The sequence below is a fragment of the Vulpes vulpes genome, chromosome 1, assembly GCF_048418805.1.
Source record: "Vulpes vulpes isolate BD-2025 chromosome 1, VulVul3, whole genome shotgun sequence".
NCBI classification, from domain to species: Eukaryota; Metazoa; Chordata; class Mammalia; order Carnivora; family Canidae; genus Vulpes; species Vulpes vulpes.
This window is the reverse complement of record NC_132780.1, coordinates 193,722,564-193,744,064: the sequence shown is the minus strand read 5'-3', so window position 1 is coordinate 193,744,064 and position 21,501 is coordinate 193,722,564. Positions and strand designations below refer to the sequence as shown.

Genomic DNA, 21,501 nt, shown 5'->3' with positions numbered 1-21,501 from the left:
TTTTGGAATTTATTGAGATATCTTTGTGATGTGATAATCAATTATTAAAAATATATTTTTTTGAAGATTTATTTATTTGGGAGAGCACAAGTGAGAGGGGCAGAGGGAGAGTGAGAATCTCAAGCAGACTCTGTGCTGATGGCAGAGCCCAACATGGGGCCTGATCTCAGTATCCTGAAATCATGACCTGAATTGAGATCAAGAGTCGGACTCTTGCCCAGCTGAGCCACCTAGGCACCCCTGAAGGTTTCATTATGTAGGCAATCATGGTTAACTGGTGACTAACTCAGTCTTTAGCTCCTCTTCCCTCCTTAGAGGTCAGAGGTGGGGCTGAAAGTTCCAACCCCCTGATCATGCTTTGGTCTTTCTGGTGACCAGCCTTCATCCTGAAGCTATATAGGGACCCCTGGCCAGTAGTCATCTCATTAGCATGCAGAGGCACTCTTTCACTCTGGATATTCCAAAGGTTTTGGGAGCTATGTTCCAGGATCCAGGGAGAGAGACCAAATATCTATTTTCCATTATACCACACTTAGCCTCCTGCAGACTCTGACAATTTCTCTTTCCCTATTTTCATGACTGATAATTTTGAGGAATACTGGTTAAATATTTTATAGAATGTTCCTCAATTTGGGTTTGTCTCCAGTTTCTCTTGTGGTTACACTGGGACTGTGGGTTTTGGGGAAGAACACTACAGAAGTGAAGTACCTTTCTTATCACAGCCTGTCAGAGATACAGTCTGTCAACATTATTTATTCCTGGTGACGTTATCCTGATCACCTGGACAGGGTAGCGCTTGCCCCATATCTTTAATGTAAAGTTATCTTTTGCTTCCTCTTTCCATATTCCATTCTTTGGAAGTAAATTACTAAGTAACAGGAATGGGGGCTGGGGAAATTAAGCTTTAAGTCCTGGAGGGGTGAGCATTTACTTAAATATTTAGAAATCTTTCTATAATGAAGATTTGCCACTTCTTCCACATTTATTTATTTATATCAGTATGGGCTTGTGGACATTTATTTCATACCATTGACTGTAATTAATTTTTAAAAGCTCTCTCCTATTCACTGAATGAATTCTTTTTCATTAGGGCATTTACTCTGATGTCTACTAATCTGTTTTCCCTTTGAATCATTTTATTTGCTTTTCTTTCCTTATATATTTTGTTTTCTTTTTATGTTCATTGTTAGGCTCATCTTACTTTCTTATATGCTTAGGTGGTCAATGTAATAGGGTGTTTGTACCAGGTTGGGAGGGCTGGAAGAAATCTCTGTCTGTATAGAGTTTGGTTAGAGTTTGGTTTCTATAGCTTAGTTTTCAAAAATCCCCTCAGGCAGGCCCTATGTACTCACTTATTCATTCAACAAATATTTATTGGGCACTGATTATGTGCCAGGAGGCAGTGTTCTAGGACACTGAGAGGATAGAGCAGTAAACAAGGTGGGTAAGATTTCTGTTCTTACAAACTATGTCCTAGTAGGGGTATGATTAATAACAAAGAAAGAAGGTAATTTAAGAGTAATGAGTCCTGGAAAAGGAGTGTAGTATACTACTTTAGATTGAATGGGCAGGAAGTACCTCTCTGAATAGGAGAATTTTGAGATGATCTAAAGGTTGAGATAGAATCAGCCACAGGAAGAATATTTTCCTTAGAAGCAAGGATAAAGACCTTGGGGAAGGGAGTGAGGTTGGTATGTGCAAAAAATAGGAAGGAGGCCTGTTTGGCTGGAGCACAGTGGGCATACGTGAATGAGATATGGGGAGATAGGCAGAAGCCAAATCATGTAGAGCTTTGCAGAACAAAGGAAGAAATACGGATTGAATTTTAACACAATGGGAAGCCATTTAAATCAAGAATGTGGCATGATATGAATTGCATGTTAAAATAGCATTCTGGCTGCCCTGTGGAGAAACTCAGTTGAACCTAGGCAAGAATGGAAAGAAGGAACCTAATTAAGAGGCTGTCACAGGAGAGAGATGGTGTGGACTGGGGTACTGGCTGCAATGTTGGAGAAACGTAGATCAGTTCAGGATGTGTTTTGGAAGTCTAACAGGACTTGCTGATAGATTGGGTAATTCCTGGGAGTAGTGAAGGCTGATCAGAGAAGGAAGGAGAAGAACCAGGATTATCCTAGGCTTTAGGCTCTGAGTAGCTGAGAGGATGGTGGAGCCACAGGAAAGACTGGTTGCAAAGGATTGGGGATTAAGAATTCTGTTTTGAACAAGTTAATATAAAATAGCTATTAAGTTGAGATGTCAAATGGTGTTTTAAATGAAATTGGAGCTCAGGGGAGAATTGTGAGCTTGAGAATCATCAGATCAGGTACAGATGATATTTAAAGCTGTGAAACCGGATATGAGTGAATGAAACTATGATTGGTAATAAAGAGGCCCTAAAGACTGAGTCCTGGGGATATCCAGTGCTTTAAATTGTTTTTTATTTTTTTTATTTATGATAGTCACACAGAGAGAGAGAGATAGAGGCAGAGACATAGGCAGAGGGAGAAGCAGGCTCCATGCACTGGGATCCTGACGTGGGATTCGATCCCGGGTCTCCAGGATTGCGCCCTGGGCCAAAGGCAGGCGCTAGACCGCTGCACCACCCAGGGATCCCGATATCCAGTGCTTTAAAGGTGGGGTGTGTATATGTGTGTGTGTGTTTGAGAGGGGAAGGGAGCCAGCTAAAGAGATAGTGGTGTACCCAGGACGCAGGGGTGCAAGAGCACTTGGCTCCAAGGGTCCCAAACAGACCAGGTTTGGCCACTGCTGACAAAATCCAAAGGCAGAGAAATGAGTGGCAGTGAAACAAGAAAGGAATTTACATGAGTCCAACACAGGGAAGATGGGAGACTAGCCTCTCAAAGACTGTCTCCAAAGTGCCAAACTACTAGGTTTTTATAAGGAAAATGTGGGGCAAAAGTGGGTGGGTACCTGCAGGCAGGCTTTGAAGGTCAAATGGACCATTGTCATGGAGTCCATCCCTGATGAGGTCTCATAGGCTCAGGGTGGTCCTTATTGCTTCAGGAGGTAGTTTCATTTATCATCAGGGGATACTCTGCCCTCAGGGTCTTCCACCAGAGCCAGAGCCAAGAGACAAACGGGAAAGAAGAACCCAACTAGAAAGTTTGAAGTCAAAGGGAGGCGGCCAAATGGCAGTCAAATCTTTCGATGGTAGCAATGAAATTGGTGACATTGGCTGTGGCAGTAGCTCCAAGCTTAGTGACTGAGCACGGATGTAGGTTTAAATTCCACACCAGATCTATTTTGGGTAGTAAGTGCTTGCAGATGGCTTCTTTGGAAACCTGGGCTGCCTTGGTGGCTCTGAAAAGACTGCTTTTTGTGGATGGATCTGCAGGCAAGGTAGGGCTACTATTCTGGCCTATTGCATCTCTAGAGGACAGTGGGTGGGCACAGAAGATAGACGTTCACAAGAGACTGTCGTTCTGGTTGGTTCCTCTGGGACTCGTGTTGTAGCTTGTATACACCTTCCTGTGATGAGAGTTGCATGTCACACCTTTATAATTTAGGTGCTATTCAGGTGCCTGGATTTATCTTTCTTTTCTTGAATCTCTTCAGTAAAAAGTCAGGACACAAGGGCACATGCTGTGTCATCCTCTTCCCACAATCCTAATTCCTCATTCCTGTTAAACACTGCAGAGCTTTTTACCATTTGGTTATGCCACCATTTATTCTGTCAGTCCCTATATTGATGAAGATTTTTATTTGGTTTAGTATTTTAGTGTTACAAACATGTTTTTTTTTCAAATAACTTGGAATATTTGTATGACTTTACCTGTCTGGTATTTTCCTAGAAGTGATATTACTCTGTTAAAAGATATGTGCATTTTAAATTTTCATATCAATGGCTAAATTACATTCCCCCATTAAGGTTCTGTGCTCAATTTTTGATTGAACACATTTAGCTAAATGCACAATTATTCTGTGAAAAACAGGCCATGTGCTATTTCTTGTGGCAGGACTGAGGAGACTTAGTTTCTTTGTCAAACAGATGGTGAGGGTAGCATTGTGTGTGTATTTGTGGGATGGGGGTACATCGGTTTAATTCCTTTAAGTTTTCCTTTCCTCTTTCATTCTAATATTCAGTTAATATTATTGCTTTATGCTATAAGGTAAAGAATAAGGGGAATAGAAAGTAAGAATGTGAACTGACTGGTTAGCAGACTTGTCCTTAAAAAGGCAAGTGTCAGTCCGGGAAGTAGAAAAGATTGAGATTCAGTAATACAATATCTTATATCCATTACCTTCATTTTAGGTTATGTAATTCTTTGTCCCTTTTTGTTGACTAGAGAGGTCTGGATTACAAGCCTTAGGATAAGAGGATTGAGTGGGGATGTAGTTTTAGTGTCTTTTCCTTCTCCGTTAATAAAGTCTTCTGTCTTTCTGTCTCTCTCTCTCTCTTTTTTTTTTTATAAAAGTTTTATTTATTTATTTGAGCCAGCAAAAGAACACACACAGAGGGGAGCAGCAGAGAGAGGGGAAAGGCAGGCTCTCTGCTAGGTAGGAAGGGAACAGGGTTCAATCCCAGGACCCTGAGATCATGACCTGAGCAAAAAGCAAATGCTTAACCGACTGAGCCACCCAGGCGCCCCAAGTCCCTTCTGTTTCAATAAGGCAGATTTCACTGTTAAAGTCAGCCCAGGCAAGGGCCTATTTTATTTATTCTGTGAAAATAGGATAGACAAGAGCAGACATATGAATGACCAGATAATTTAGGAAATTTTTGGTATTTAGGCATTAGTAATTTGGCATCTGAGCTATATTGTTCTGTTATCAGTGGATAGTGCAGTAGTTTTTCTTTTTCTTTCCTACTCTTTCTTTCTTTCTCTTTCTTTCTTTCTTTCTTTCTTTCTTTCTTTCTTTCTTTCTTTCTTTCTCTATTTATTTATGATTTTATTTATTTATTCATGAGAGAGAGAGAGAGGCAGAGACACAGGCAGAGGGAGAAGCAGGCTCCATGCAGGGAACCCAACGTGGAACTTGATCCCTGGTCTCCAGGATCACATCCTGGGCTGAAGGCAGCGCCAAACTGCTGAGCCACCTGGGCTGCCTCTCTTTCTTTCTTTTTAAAGATTGTATTTATTTTAGAGAGGAGAGAGACAATACAGGCTGGATGGGGAGAGAGAAAGAAAATCTCAAGCAGACTGTACACTGAATGTGGATCCTGCTGTGGGGCTCGATCCCTTGACCCTTAGATCATGACCTGAGCCAAAACTAAGAGTTGGATGCTTAACTGACTGTGCCGCCTGGGTGCCCCTGGTTTTCGAAATTTAAGGGCAACTAGAAAGTGCCAAAGATTTTGCTATGTGCTTTTCATACCAGGTATCTAATCCTTGAGGCCTATAATACAGGTAGTGGTAGCAATATGTTATAGATGATAAAACGGAGGCTCAGAGTGATTTACTATGCTATATAACATCACCACTCAGCACTTTAAATGTACTATATTGTTTCCTGTCCTCTAGGAGGGCAAATAGCTTATGTTAAAAAGATATAATATTTATTGTGTGTATTACATGTGCCTCTGACATTTTAGGGGAGCATTCACAGTCTTCTGCAGTTAAAGAATTATTCAGAAGTTTGCAAAAACTGTCGTGAAGCATACAAAACTCTGAGTAATTTGTACAATGAAATGCAAAAAATGAATGAACTTGAGAATAAGGCTGAATCTGGAACACACTTATGCATTGATGTGGAAGATGCAGTAAGTAATTTACTTCTGATATGATATGTGTTTTGCAGTGTTGTTGATTGTGCCTTTAGTATCATTATCCTCTTTAGAGGATATTGGAATCTGCATATGCTGTCTTCAACTAGAAATAACTGGTTATAGGTAGTAAAGTTTTAGAATATCCTGATCTATCAAACTAAAATGGACATAAGTACTTCATAAGTGAGTTGATAATTGTTACATTTGGTTTTTAAGTTTGATGATGTCTGTCATTTTCAGAGGCATAGGTGTTACATGTTTACATTTCAGTCTCTTGTGTACTTGTTGCTGATTAAAGAAGTCTCTGGTTTACTATCATGTGTTTCTGAAGCCATTTCTTAATTACTGTTCTTATCCCGTTGCTTTTATTCTTTATATCTATTATCATCTGAAAATTTTAATTTGTTTACTTATAGTCTGTCACCCCTCAGTAAAATATAAGCCCCACGAGGACAAGGACCTCATGTCCTTTTTTGTTTACTGTTCAGTATTTTAGAACAGTGCCTAGCACATGGTAAGCCTTTAGTAATATGTGTTGATTGGTCAAAGAACAAGCTTTTTCCTCCATTGTATAGGCTGACTTCATATGGGGCACCACTAGATGGCGATCATGCCTTTTTATGGGACTAGGATGCCTGAGTTTTGAGGCATCAAAGAAGTGGGAATTATTAGCTCAAAATGGAAAGCTTCTGGTCAAAATTGATGAACCTAATGCTTGAGAATGATGAATGTGAATAGCAGGTGTGAACTATAGTGTATCAATAATATTCAAGATGGCGAAAAGGACTTACCATCAAATTTAAAATGGATGCACTATGGGGATTTGGGGGCTTTTACTGCTCTAATGTCTGGATTAGTATCTGGCTTCCAGTAAGCTCTCAATAAATACTAAATATATATTTTAAGAATAATTGTCTACTTCATAATTTTTAAAATAAAGAAAAAATATTGATTCTCTGACAGAAGTTGGATTACACAAATCAACCTGGCCACCTGTTTTAGAACATCTTTCTTATAATAAGCAAAACTTACAGTAAACATAGAAAGCACCACTTGCAAACTATATCTTAAAATTTAGGCAAGAACATTTTTCTACATTAAATTTGATAGTTTCCTTATGTCACTTAGCATGTTTGACAGAAACCATGAGCTCAATGAAAATGAGGTATTGCTTCCCCTAAATGTATCTGTTTTTAATGTGTACTGCTAAATAAGATATTATATAATAAAGTTTCCATGACTCATTAGATATTATGTACTTGAAAAATTGTTTGCCATATGAATCTTTCTTCTTTTTATTTATTTTTTTATTTTTATTTTATTTTTTTTTTTATTTATGATAGTCACAGAGAGAGAGAGAGAGAGGCAGAGACACAGGCAGAGGGAGAAGCAGGCTCCATGCACCGGGAGCCCAATGTGGGATTCGATCCCGGGTCTCCAGGATCGCGCCCTCGGCCAAAGACAGGCGCCAAACCGCTGCGCCACCCAGGGATCCCTCTTTCTTCTTTTTAAATTTTATTTATTTATTCATGAGAGACACACAGAGAGAGGTAGAGACACAGGCAGAGGGAGAAGCAGGCTCCATGCAAGGAGCTGGATGTGGGATTTGATGAAGGCAGATGCTCAACCACTGAGCCATCCAAGCGTCCCCATATGAATCTTTCATAATATCTTAGACAAGATACTAAATATTTCATCAATATCATCTCTTGAAGAGAAGCTGTATTTAGTTGATATTTTTTATTTCTATTCTAAAAATACTGCAACAAACTCTGTGAGATTACATATGTAACATATGAAAAAAATTTCTTTTTGTTTTTGTGAGCCTTTCCTCCACCCAGTTTTATTGAAGCATGGTTGACAAATAAAATGATAATAAAGTGTACAATGTGATAATTCAATATACACACATTATGAAAGGGTTCTTATAGTCGAGTTAGTTAACACACCTGTCACCTCACAGAGTTACCCTTTTCAATCTTTTTTAATGAATGAAGCATGGTATAACCATATTCCTATTGATATAAGTTCTCTAAGATCTATGAAAAGTTGGCAATCCGGATGGTGTTATGAATTTAGGATATGAAATTTCCATATGGATATAAGCTTATATAATGACCTTGAACCAGCTCATTTCCCTGGCAGAAGAAATTGTCTTCAATGATCAATAGATTTTTTTTTTAAGATTTTATTTATTTATTCATGAGAATACACAGAGGAGAGAGAGAGAGAGGCAGAGACACGGGCAGAGGGAGAAGCAGGCTCCATGCAGGGAGCTGGATGTGGGATTCGATCCCGGGTCTCCAGGATCACGCCCTGGCCTGAAGGCGGCGCTAAACCACTGAGCCACCCAGGCTGCCCCGATCAATAAATTTTTTAAGGGATATATAGTTGGTCTAAATTCTTGATGCCTGTTATGATATTAATAAAATAATTGTATAAATTGAAGACAAAGTAAATGTGAAATAAAATAATTTTATTTGTTATTGTTCCAGATGAACATTACTCGAAAACTTTGGAGTCGAACTTTCAATTGTTCAGTCCCATGCAGTGACACAGTGCCTGTCATTGCTGTTTCTGTGTTCATTCTCTTTCTACCTGTTGTCTTCTACCTTAGTAGCTTTCTTCATTCGGAGCAAAAGAAACGTAAACTCATTCTACGTAAGTTCCTTTTTATAACTTTATTTATTTAGCTAAAACCTATATTTTAAAAACTTAAACCTGTTTTAGAAATGATGTATATTCTGAAAACTCAAACTGTATTAGGCTAAAACAGCTCTTTGCTTCAAATTTTACAGTTATGCTTACTAATGGAAGAAATGTGTAAGAAGTTTACAATTATAGATAATCAAAAGTCAACATATAGTGTCTTTCAGATGTTTTTGTTGAGGAAGCTTGGAATAAGGTTGGCCACAACAGAAGAATAGCAACAAAGGTTTTTTGGACCTGAAATGGCCATAGGAGGAAGAGGGAGACAGCTCTTAGGTCCATTGAAGCCATGGAAGAGCCACCTAGAAAGACATCTAAAAAGGCAGGGAGAAACTATAGTGAACACACAATTTGTTCATGAACAATTTGGAATCGAAGTTGCAAGATCATTACTTGACGTACAGCATGTGCTCAACACATATTCCCCATCAAATAGGGCAAGCAGAAAAAACACTAACTAGAAGATCTCATAAAGCTGAAGAAGAGTGGGGTCTAAGTCTCATGGTTTCTTATTATTAACAGAATGAAGATATGGGCTTATCCCTTAGTAATTTTAATTTTTAAAATAGAGAATGTCTTTTGTAGAAAAAAGTTTTTTTCCTCTTAAATATTAGTCCTGGTCTAGGAACCTATGATATAAAAATTCTTTCCCTTATAAATTTCTTTCTTTTTCTTTCTTTCTTTCTTTCTTTCTTTCTTTCTTTCTTTCTTTCTTTCAAGAAAGAGAGAACACGGGAGGAGGAGAGGGAGAGGAAGAGAGAATCTCAAGCAGACTCAGTGCTGAGCACGGAGCCTGAAGTGGGGCCCAATCCCACAACCCTGAGATCATGACAGGAGCTGCAGTCAAGAATCAGATGCTTAACTGACTGAGCCACCCAAGCACCCATCTTATAAATTTCTTGCTAGCCTTTCTTCATAGTTTATTTAACTTCACTTCTAATATATCTAACTAAAAAAAAGGTTACTTGCAGATCAGTTTGAACTGGATTTGTAATGTCACCTTGAAAAGCTAGCTAATAGAGGGAAGAGCCTTTAATATGAGTGTATTTAGTAAAGCTTTTCACAAATTGCTAGCATTCTGTAAAATAGGAAATAACTTGATCTTAAAAGTACTTATTTAGAATAATAACAATGTATTGCAGGGACCTTACTATTGAGAAATTTTATTTTTCAGGACTTGGTGTACTTTTAGAGTTCAGCATCTTATTTACTTTGTAATTTAACTCTGTGGAGGATATTTACTGCTTCAGATCAGGGTTTTTGTTTGTTTTCTAAATCACTACCATTCATTTGTATAAGCCACCAACCTTGTTATCTTTAATTTCTTCTTTTTTTATTTCCCCATTCCCATATTCTCTTCCCCACCCTTTTCCCACTCCATCAGCAAGTACTGACAGCCCTACTTTTCCAAAAATGTATCTTAAATGATCATTTCTCTACCTCCGCTGATAATACCCTACCGCCAGCCACCCCATCTCCTGTCCGCCCTAATGCAGGAGTCCCTTAACTGGTATCCCTGCTTCCATTTTTCTGACCCACTACAATCCATTCTCTGTATAGTAGCTAGAGTAACTTTTTAAACACAAATCTTACTATGCTGTTCTCCCACTTGAAACCCTTCATGTGTTCCTGTTGCATCTAGAATAAAATTGAAACTTATTTCTAAGCTATGTGTGACCTGGCCCCCCATCTATCTTTCTAAACTCACTGTACCCACTCCTCTCTTTGCTCATGTTGCTGTATGGAAGCAGCCTGGCCTTCTTTCTGCTCCTCTCAAACACCCCCAGACTCATTTTTACTGCCCACTCCCCAAAGCTCTTGTACTGGCCCCTCCCCGCCTTCCTTGACTAGCTTCTTGTCATCCAGGTTGTAGGCCAAAGATTACTTACTCAAAGATACCTGTTATGACCCCCATCCTAAGAATTCATCTTTCTTTTAATTCTCCTATATCCATTATCTTTCCTTAATGATATTTCTTCACTTTTTAAATTGACTTTTTCATTTATTTTCTACCTTATTTATTCCTCCTGATGCAACTGTAGAGTTGAGAAATCAGAACAAGATAAACATTTTGTTTATCTTGGTCATTACTCTATCATCAACATGTAGAAAGTACTGGGCCTATCATAGGTGCTCAAAAATACTCCCTGAGTGGGACGCCTGGGTGGCTCAATAGTTGAGTGTCTGCCTTTGGCTCAGGTCATGATGCTGGTGTCCTGGGATCGAGTCCTGCATTAGACTCCTGCAGGGAATCTGCTCCTCCCTCAGCCTCTGCCTCTGCCTCTGTGTCTCTCATGAATAAATAAACAAAATCTTAAAAATATATATATTCATTGAGTAAAAGAACATTATATTTAATGGTAGCATTTCCTAGAGTATGTTTCTTAAAATACTGGTCCTGTGAAATTCCTTTGTATGATCTTCATAATGTACCTGAATATAAATTAAAGGCTCTAAGTTGACATTCCCAAAACTTCACAAAAATCCCCATTTGTTTCCATCCTTGAGCACATATCAGAATTGTCTGCCGAGCTTTAATGCAAAACAAAGAAGCAGATGCCTGGGTGCATTGCAGACCTTCTAAACCACAACCTCTGCTCTCATGTTGAAAATCTCTAAAGTAAGGGGATTCCTGGTTATCCAATATAAGATACCTTTACTATGACACACTTGTTTTTCGTTTCTGGAATATGAGAAATATTCATGTTTAACTATAAGCACCAACATTACCAAGTGAAATAGCATGATTTTCTTTATTAACTCTATAACTCAGTCCCATTAGCATCAAAATCAAAATTGATTGTACATATTTTATTAACAGCCATATATATTTGTCTATGTGTCTGTGTATGTGTGTGTAATACAACTCACTTTTCTTTGTTAGCCATTAAATTTTTTTGACTTTTTTTTAGTTTTTTTTTTTTATATATTACAGAATTATCTTAAGAGAAATCTAGATTTGGATTTCTAACTTAGACTTTTATTTATTTTTTTAAAGATTTTATTTATTTATTCATAGAGACAGAGAGAGAGAGAGAGAGAGAGAGAGAGAATGGCAGAGACACAGGCAGAGGAAGAAGCAGGCATCATGCAGAGAGCCTGACGTGGGACTCGATCCAGGGTCTCCAGGGTCATGCCCCGGGCTGCAGGCGGCGCTAAACTGCTGTGTCACCGGGGCTGCCCTCTAACTTAGACTTTTAAATACATAATTTTATTATTGTACTTTATGGCACTTCTATTTTCTAAGTAGAGTACTCTTACCTACATTACATATTTGAGATTATGATGTTCAAGATGAAATAAATTATATCTGTTTTATTTGGTACCGCTTCTGACAAAATCATGTGCAGCTTCAAGCAAAGTTATATTTTTTGAGGTTGATAGAAAAAAATAGGCTTAGGTTTTAATTCTTAGAAGATTGAATCTATTGAATCTATTCAAACATGGAATTAATAGATGAATACTATAGTTTACATAAGAATACCGAATTATTATGTTTAGAGAATTTAAATTAAAATATAATATTTTTTATTTTTCTAGCCAAACGTCTCAAGTCCAGTACCAGCTTTGCAAACATTCAGGAAAATTCAAACTGAAATCTAGAAAATAGAGAATTAACATCATATGCCATGGATGGATGCTGGAAGATACAGCTTGGTTCAAAAGAAGATTAACTGAAAAAAAAAAAAAAAAAAAAAAAGAAGAAGAAGATTAACTGATTCGACAAGTCAACTTCCTCAGAAATGCAAGGACTTCAGATTTATTTTTAAATAAGAATTTTCCATTTTTCTTTCCTTTTCCATCCCTTTTTTAAGAGTTTAGGTATTTTAAATTTCCAGGCCTAGCAATGTTGTCTATGTTAAAATAAGTATTTGTTACAATAACAAAAGATGCAAGAACAATCTTCATTTTATTTTGTAGGCATAGTTCTACTATTTGAGACTTCTGGTATCTCCTTATTAACATAGTATATAAGTAGCAAAGTTTTTGAAAACTAACATTTGAAAATTAACCAGTTATGGCAAAGACTTTGGGAAAAGAAATATACTTGCCAAAAAGTAGCAGGTCCAAAGATTAATTTAAATTACTCACCATTGCAGTATTATTGTTACATATGTATTTAATATGTCATACATTACAAATAATATGTAATTCAATCCCTAGTTTCCTTAATGTCATTTTTGAAACCACTAATTATAAACTCCCTAACAATTTTTAGAAGCAGGAAGGCACATTACATTGGTCTTTGTAGAAAGATTTATGGAAACTGGTTTCTTACTTAACTTTTACAAATAGTATTTTGCACCTTATTTTGCTTTTATTTTATAAGTAATTTGAAATCACTGGACTGCTGTATTATATTCAGGGCAAGATGGATTCTTTTTCTACCAGGGATTTGCATTGTGAATTACATTAAGTTATTTGGCAATTTGTAATTTATTACTACTGTAAATCAAATGTAGTGTTATCACAATATATTTAAGTTGTGATTTTTTCAATGAAGATTCTCTTGGGTTATGTGGAGATTTTTGGAGGGGAGAGATAGGAAGGGTGCAAATAACTTAAGGTTCAGAAAATAGATAGGGAGAGACCTGAGGGGATGCTCACTCACTGTAAGACTGTTGAATGATTCATGTTGAAGGCATGAGTTAAAATGAGAGAATGATACATAAAGCAGTTAGGTTAAGATGCTTATTTTTTCTAAATAATTTAGATCAGATAAACATGATATGATGGAAATGAAGTCAGGTATTTCACTATCAGAAAGCAAATTCTATTTTGGAATGTTTATATCAACCTTTTTTTTTTTTTTTTTTTTTTTTAAAGAAAAGCTTCATTTCAGAAGCTTCAGAGCTTTTTTCCTCAGGTTTTTAGTGTTAGGTATTTCATTTGTTAATTCCTTCTTTCTTGGTGGAAATAGGCTTTGTTTTAAATGTTGAGAATGTGAAGCCTGCTCTATATAGAAATGAGAGGTTAAATAGTACAAGAATTTTATTCCCTTTGTATACTATGAAATGCTCTATAAAGAGACAAGAATGTGTTTTTAATTTTTTTTAATGTTTACTGTATATGCAGAACAAACAAGAAGGCTCATCTTTGGATTTGTAACATATCCAAAGGCTGTTACAGTTTTTCTAGTCTGCTGTGATCCATTTAAAATGTGCTGGGGTTTATTCTAGTGTCACTGCTCATGCTGCTGATACTAATGGCACTATCTTGATTTGAAGCATATAGTTGAGGGCCATTGAAAGCAATCTTTCATTAATGCAGATAAAACCAGTTTACATATGCAGAGTTACAAAATGGCATATCTGAATCTGTAAGTAATGACTCTCTGATCACCTTTCAATGTTACATATTTCTAAAAACCATTGCTTTTGGATATGGTTGCTAATAAGCACTTTAGGAAAGAAAAAAAAACACCTCTACTATTTTTCTGGTCAGGTTATTGCTCTTTAGAAGTAGCATCAGCAATAGATTTCAAAAATAAGTAGTAAGCATTACACTAAAGTGTGTAAATACTTCATTTTTTAGTCATATTGAAAAATTCTTTGCATAGTTTTAAATTCTGAGACACATAGTATATGTGTATGCATAAGATCATCTTCAGCTTTTTGACACTTTGAAATAAAGAAAGTAATTTAAGGAAATTGCAGTGCCATATTTGCTTTTTTTGTTTTGTTTGGAGAGTGAGAGAGAGAGAGAGAAAGAGAGAGCAAGTGGGGTGGGGAGGGGCAGAAGGAGAGGGAGAGGGAGGAAGAGAATTCTAAGCAGGCTCCATGCTCAGTGTGGAGCCCAGTGCAAGGCACAATCTCACAACCCCAAGACCATGACCTGAGCCCAGATCAGGAATCAAATACTTAACTGACTGAACCACCCAAGCATCCCAAGCCATATTTGAGTTTTAAATAAATTTTTAAAACTTCAGATGTCAGGATACCTGGGTGGCTCAGTGGTTGAGCATCTGCCTTTGGCTCAGGGCGTGATCCTGGGATCTGGGATCGGTCCCACATAGGGCTCCCTGCGAGGAGCCCGCTTCTCCCTTTGCCTGTGTTTCTGCCTCTCTCTTTCTGCGTGTCTCTCATGAATAAATAAATCTTTTAAAAAAAAAAAAAACATTCAGATGTAATTGAACATCACATTTCAGTTTTTCAGGCATTGAGTTCAAATGCCTACTTTAAAAGTACCACCTAATGATTTTGTCGCAAATAAAAATGTACTTTTGGATTATTTACTTTTTTTGTTGGATTTGTGAGGTAGAACTAGCATCAGCTATCTTAAAGTGTAACTCTAAATAGCCAGAGTTTAGAAGGCAAATGTTACTTCTAATGGGACAGCATTTTCTAATGTTTCATGGACAGGCTCTACTGCAGTGTGCTCCTTATAAAGTGAAATGTTTTCCTGGAGCATTATATATAATTGACATCACATAAATAATAGACATCAGCAGCAATGAATTAAAAAGCAAAATTGCACTCATAACCTATGTAACAGTTGAAGATGAAAAAAAGATTATGTTCCAAGTAAATTGTTTTCTGAGACAGAAGAAACATTAGAGGTCTTCTAGTCATAGAATCCTAAGCCAGATGGATCCTTAAAGATCCAGAAAGATCACTTGATCTAATCTATCCACTGCATGGATTCCCTCTAAAAAGTGTATCATTTATGTCCTCTCCTCTTAACTAAAGAAGCAGAACATCATAGCACTCCTTATTTATGACTGGGCCATTGTTTGATAGTTCTAAAACTGAGACTTGAAATACCCAATCAGATGTTTTTCTACTCTGCTTATCGTGTAAAAATTCCAAGAAATGATCATATTGATTATAAAAAGGGCTTCCACCTATGCTGAATTATACGTGTAGCACATAAAAGTTATAACTCCAGCAAGTCTGCTTACATTGGGTATAATAGATATTAGTCACATGTAACATTCCTAATGACCAGAAATTTTTTTTGTCTCCTTGACACTACAGAGAACTTTTAAAAGATGATATGACTGAAAAAAATAAATAAATAAAATAAAATAAAAAAATAAAAAATAAATAAATAGAACATGATATGACTAAAAAAACAAATAACTGATTCACGCTTCTTAAAGTAGGAAGGTTTTCAATAATAATTTTTAAAACCTCTTTCCTGTGATAAACAGATATATTTTAAAAAAATCCATCCAGTACCCAAATGGAATCAAAATATTTCAAACCTTTAAAAGGAATGATAAGCCCATTTTAGCTAGATATTGTAGTAGATCCTCCAGTATCCTACTTATGTGCCAGAATTGTATCCAAAAGATTTGCCCAGATTTTCCATTTCATTGGAAATTAAAAACAATTCAACAACTGTAATTTATGGAATAACTGTAAGTGGCAGGATTGAAATTGTTACCTTATCCTATTGATTTCTGAAGCAGAAGAGTAGTCAGAAGAAGTTAGGAGGTTTCTGGTCATTGGAATGTGTATCTTCAGAGACAGGCGCCCACAATAGACAGCCTCGCAGTTACATCTCCCCTTTTTTCTCTCCTACTAGTATCTCATTTTCTACATTCGTTTGAAGTGCTATCACCAGTAATGTAATAGGAGCTGACATACATGGGCTTGACCTTGGCTTTTTAAAATCCTTGTTATATCTTGGCTATTCTTTACTAAATAAGGCAATGTTTTTTTTTTTTTTGTACAACCCAGATTGTCTATTTACTGGGGACGGGGGCTTTTGGAAAATGATGGATCTTATGAAAGGGCTAAAACTGCTTGAAATTACAATGCTTGGCACACTTTATTCACCGTCCTCCCAGGACTTCTTGTTCCAACCCAACATCTCAGGAGCAGAATGAAATGGTTGCTTAGATGCTTTGATTCCTCCCCCTAGGTTTATGTTCTCTGCATCTGGAGATTCTGTGTTCACTTCTTCCTCTGTCTCCTAATACCACAATGGACGGACTCAAAGGAACTATCGTTTGTAGTTTGGCTATTGTGACCAAATCTGCACCACTCATTCTGTGTCTTTAAACACCAGGGATAGGTGCTTGGACGGGTACAGAAGTTTTGCTTGTAATCAACCCCACCATGCTGAGAGTGATTTAAAGAATGTAGTCTCTGGTCAGGCTCTGAAAAACCCTTTTTGGAATTGGGATCCTTGCTCATTGATGGTTGATTTCATGAGGCATATCCATATCACTTCCAGCTCTCAAGGCCACCCAGCTCCTTGGATCTAAGCTCTTTCGTTTACTCTTGTTCCCATAGTGCCACCAGTTTTCCTTGCTCTGATTAACCTCACCAACATGAAAAATTCAAGGGAGCTGATGGGATTGTCGTGAGGTCTAAGTTTTCCAGTACTTTAAAGAAATCACTCCTTTGCCTTCAGGACTGCAAAGTTTCTGATGACAGTCCTGCTATAATCCTTTTATTTGTTCTTCTCTATGTAATGTTTTTGTTGTTTTCTGGCTACTTTTAAGATTTCCTCTTAATTTTTGATTTTTAGCAGTTTTACTATGATGTGTCTAAGTGTATTTTTCTTTGTATTCTCCTTGAGATTCTCTGAGCCTCTTGGATCTTTTTGTTGTCTTTCATTAATTTTGGAAATTCTCATTTTACTATCAAATATCCTTCTGCCCTCTTCTCTTTTCTTCTGGGATTCCAATTAGATTTGTTAGGTGATATAATATTGTCCCACAGCTCTGTTGGATGCACACTGTTGGATGCACACTTCTGTTGTATTCACTATGACTTTCTTCCCGTGTTTCAGTTTGGATCATTCCTTTGTTTGTTTGCTTGTTTATTGAAGAAAAAGAGAAAGAGTTAACAGGGGGAGGGGCAAAGGGAGAGGGAGAGGGAAAGCATCTCAAGCAGACTCCCTGCTATGTATGAAGCCTGACAATGGGGCTCAGTTTCATGACTCTGAGATCATGATCTGAGCTGAAGTCAATAGGCAGTTGCTCAAGTGACTGAGCCACCCAGACACCCCAGTTTGGATCATTTGTATTGACCTGTTTTAGGTTCATTGATGCTTTCTTGTGCTGTGTCCCATCTGCTGATGAGCCTATTGAAGTGATTCTTCATTTCTTGATACTGTATTTTATTTTGAATATTTTCACTTAACTCTTTTTAAAAATATCTCTGCTGAAATCCTCAATCTGTCTTGTATGCTGTGCACCCATTCCACTAGATCTTTTAGTATTTTATTTTTTAAAAGATTTTGTTTATTTATTTGAGAGAGAGGACACAAGCCAGGAGAAGGGTAGGGGGAAGACAGGAGCAGACTCCCCACTGGGAAAGGAATCTAATGTGGGGTTTAATCCCAGAAACCTGGGATTATGACCTGAGCTGAAATCAAGAGCTGGCTGTTCAACCAACTGGGCCATCTAGGTGCTGCAGATCCTTTATTTTAATCACAGTTGTTTTGAAGTTCCTATTAGATAGTATGTATATGTGGGCCATCTCTGGATCTTGTTCTGTTGACTACTTTATCTCATGACAATACATTTTTGTCATTTTCTTCTTTATTTTTAATTTGTCCTTTAATTTTGGTTAAATGCCAGACATTGCATGGAAAAGAACGGTAGAAACTGAGATAAATAGTATTCATACCTGCAAATGGGCAAACCTTTCTATGAGGCTATTAGCATGGAGGGAACTGAATTTCTCCTGCTAGTAGTTGATCTGGACTTGGGGGTTTTACTGTTAATATCATTACCTTCAGTATACCATAGGTTTCAAATTGCTCCAGTGGGGGACTGCTGCCATTTTGTGTTTGTTGTGTGCCCTGGAATGCCAGAGGATTTTTCTGTGTTCCTATTTCACCATCAGCTCTCAGCAGATTGTGTGTACCTGTGCAACAAGTGGGGTCTCTCTCCATGGTCCTATCCCTCCTTCAGCTGTGGAGTTATGTTGCTGGTTTCTTTGCACAAGGCTTATGGTTGGGGCCGGCAGTCTCATGCAGGTCCTGGGCTCTTGAGTTTTAGGGTGGGCCTCCCTCTCCCCATGGCAATCAGACTTTGCATTGTAATGGGATGAGGTCTTAAATGGAAGTGAATTTTCTGTCCTTCTCTCACTGGTAACAGATCTCTGCTTTGTATCACCGAAGGATCCTGGGGACTGGTGGCTTTCCTGCCTTCCTGCAGCATCTGATGGCTTTTGCTTCAACTCCTCTTCTACCATAGCCAGTCTTTTCTTGGGACCAGGGGACAGGAAGGTTTTGTACCATTCCTCTAGTGGCAGATGGCTTTTTCTTTGTATGGAAGATGGGCATGGGTTTTATGCCTTTCTCCCATTGGGAGCTGGTTGTCATCTCATCTCCCCCAAAGGGAGGCTCTTTCAATTCTCCCTTAGTCTTTCATGAACACCCAGGGAGGCCTATGGAAAAGTGCTGGCAAATGGGAGTCATGGGAGTCATGGGGCAGACTCCTTGTATCCATGGCCCCCAGAGATTCTAAGTTGTCATACTAGCCCACAATTGGTCTTTAAGCTTTTGTTAACATTTCAGTTTTTCTCTTCTTACTTTTTTGGTTACTACTCTTCCTCCTGTACTCTGTCCAAAGCAAAACACTTTGTAGGAGCAGTGCTTATGGCTTTCTATATCTTAAGTGGGTCTAGAATTCACTGATTGCTTCTTTGTTGTCAACTCTAAGTTTTTACTTGACAGCAAATTGCTCAGTAGTTCATTCAATACGTTCAAAAAGGTAAAACAGGCAGTGAGCCTTAGTTGACTGGAATTGTGGCAGTTGGAGGTCCCAGTACACTGCAATCATGTCTGTTATGTCCTATAACAGAAGGGCCATTGTGGCCATGAATGGGAAGAACTGTGTGACCATCACTGCCGAAAGGTGCTGTGGGATCCAGTCCCAGATGGTGACCATAGACTTCTAGAAGATCTTTCCCATGGGCGATTGGCATTACATAGACCTGGCTGGGCTCACCACAAATGTCCAGACTGTTGCCCAGCACCTCAACTTCCAGCTGAACCTGTATGAGCTGAAGGAAGGTCGGCAGATCAAGCCTTATACCCTCATGAACATAGTGGCCACATCTTGTATGAGAAGTGGTTTGGCCCCTACTACACAAAGCCAGTCATCATGGGGTTGGACCGGAAGACTAAGCCCCTCATTTGCTCCCTATACCTTCTCTGCTGCCCCATGGTGACTGACAACATTGTGATCCGTGCACCTGCTCCAAACAAATGTATGGGGTGTGTGAGTCCCTCTGGGGGCCTGACGTGAATCCAGAACACCTGTTTGAAACTATCTCACAAACCATGCTGAATACTGTGGATCAGGATGCACTGTCAGGCATGGGAGTCATTGTCCACATCATTGAGAAGGACAAAATTGCCACCAGGACACTGAGGGCTGGAATGGACTAACTTTCTGTTCTCAGAGACTACTTAAAAAAAAGTGAATAACTTTGCTATCAAAAACAAAACAAAGGTAAAGTGGTAAAACAAAAAAGAAGATAGGCAATTATGAAAGCCAAAGAAAGGAGTCAAATCCCAAATAAAAAAATATGATAGCTGAAATTAAGTCAGTGGAAGGGTTTTAATAGTAAATAAGTCCTAGTTAAAGAGTCAATTCAAAATCTGTTAGAAGAATATCTCCGGAAGGAAACATTTAAAGAAAAAAGTTTGGAAATACAGATTGGGTAGGGGATATAGGGGATGCATTAAGAAGATTTAATATAAATGTAGTTAGAGTCTCTGAAGCAAAGGAGAAAGAAAATACAATGGGAATAATTTCTGAAAAGCTAATAGCTGAGAATTTTCCAAAATGGTGAAAAATGTCACAAATTAAGCCTAACCAGAATTTAAAACAAACCAAAAAACCTAGTCACATTCATAGCAGATGAAAACCAAAGTGCAAATCTTATAAAACAGCTAGAGAAAAGATATGTTACCTTTAAAAGAGCAATAATCAAACTTATTGCTTGTTTCTCAAGAGAAATAATGAAAGCCAGAAAGACAAATGAAATATCTCCAAAGTTCTAAAAGAAAATAACTGACAACTGAGAGTTATATGCCCAGCCAAAAAATTCTTCAAAATTAAAAGGGGAATAATGGCATCTCTGGACATAAAGACAGAAAATTCTCACAAGCAGGCCTACATATTAAAGGAATGGCTAAAAACAGTTTTTCAGGCAGGAGTAAAATGAACCTAGATGGAAACTCAGAGGTATAGGGAGAAAATATATGGATAAATTTAATAACAACTGTATACAACAATAATATTCTGTGGGATGTCTCTCTCTATATATATCCTTTCTACTCATTTATCCAGATATATGAGAGAATGACTAGAATGAAAACATAACAATGGCATAAAAGTCAGGAGGGGATTATTTTTGGAACAAAATGTTTTAAGGTCATTGCATTATCTGAAAAGGTTATTTCTTTAGGCTCTTCCCGGAAGTAGAATGAACTGTCAGGTGGATACTGGTAAAGAACTTCGTTGTTTTCAAGTTGGACTGACGATACATTCTTTTTTTTTTTTTAAATTTTTATTTATTTATGATAGTCACAGAGAGAGAGAGAGAGGCAGAGACACAGGCAGAGGGAGAAGCAGGCTCCATGCACCGGGAGCCCGACGTGGGATTCGATCCCAGGTCTCCAGGATCGCGCCCTGGGCCAAAGGCAGGCGCCAAACCGCTGCGCCACCCAGGGATCCCATTCTGATGAAGATACATCCAATTCCATTCCTTTCATTGCCTCTTTTAGGATTTTTTTTTTTTTCTGCTCCTGACTCTTCATATTTCTTCAGGAAGCAACTTGTTATAAGTGAAAAAGCAAGAGCTTTAGAATCAACCAGACCCGGGCTTAACCTCCTGTTTTTCCCCTTACTTGGGCCTTCACTTTGGGAGGGCTGTGAAAAGGGAAGGTAATCAGAGTGACTTCACAAGATAATTGTGCAAATTAAATGAGAATAAGTATACAAAAAGCCTACAGTGCAATGCCCAATATCTAGTACTTCATATTGCTCAGTAGGTGCTAGTTTTTTCACTTATGGACTGCACTATGCAATGGGCAATTGCTTATACACCCTCTCACATTATTTCCTAGGTTTCTTATATTTTTTATTA

The 21,501-nt window shown here is 37.9% G+C and overlaps 1 protein-coding gene and 1 pseudogene across 1 annotated transcript in view; both read left to right on the top strand.

The window, feature by feature from the left end:
- OSTM1 (osteoclastogenesis associated transmembrane protein 1) overlaps positions 1–14,088 on the top strand; it is a 35,453-nt gene extending 21,365 nt beyond the window's left edge. The window contains exons 4-6 of the mRNA XM_026005775.2: positions 5,555–5,722; positions 8,224–8,389; positions 11,978–14,088. Coding sequence (XP_025861560.1) covers positions 5,555–5,722; positions 8,224–8,389; positions 11,978–12,033 — 390 coding nt within the window. The 3' untranslated portion in view covers positions 12,034–14,088. The remainder of the gene's footprint in view (positions 1–5,554; positions 5,723–8,223; positions 8,390–11,977) is intronic.
- A 5,094-nt stretch (positions 14,089–19,182) lies between these two features.
- On the top strand, positions 19,183–19,795 carry LOC112925102 (proteasome subunit beta type-3 pseudogene; annotated as a pseudogene).
- The last annotated feature ends 1,706 nt before the right edge of the window (positions 19,796–21,501 follow it).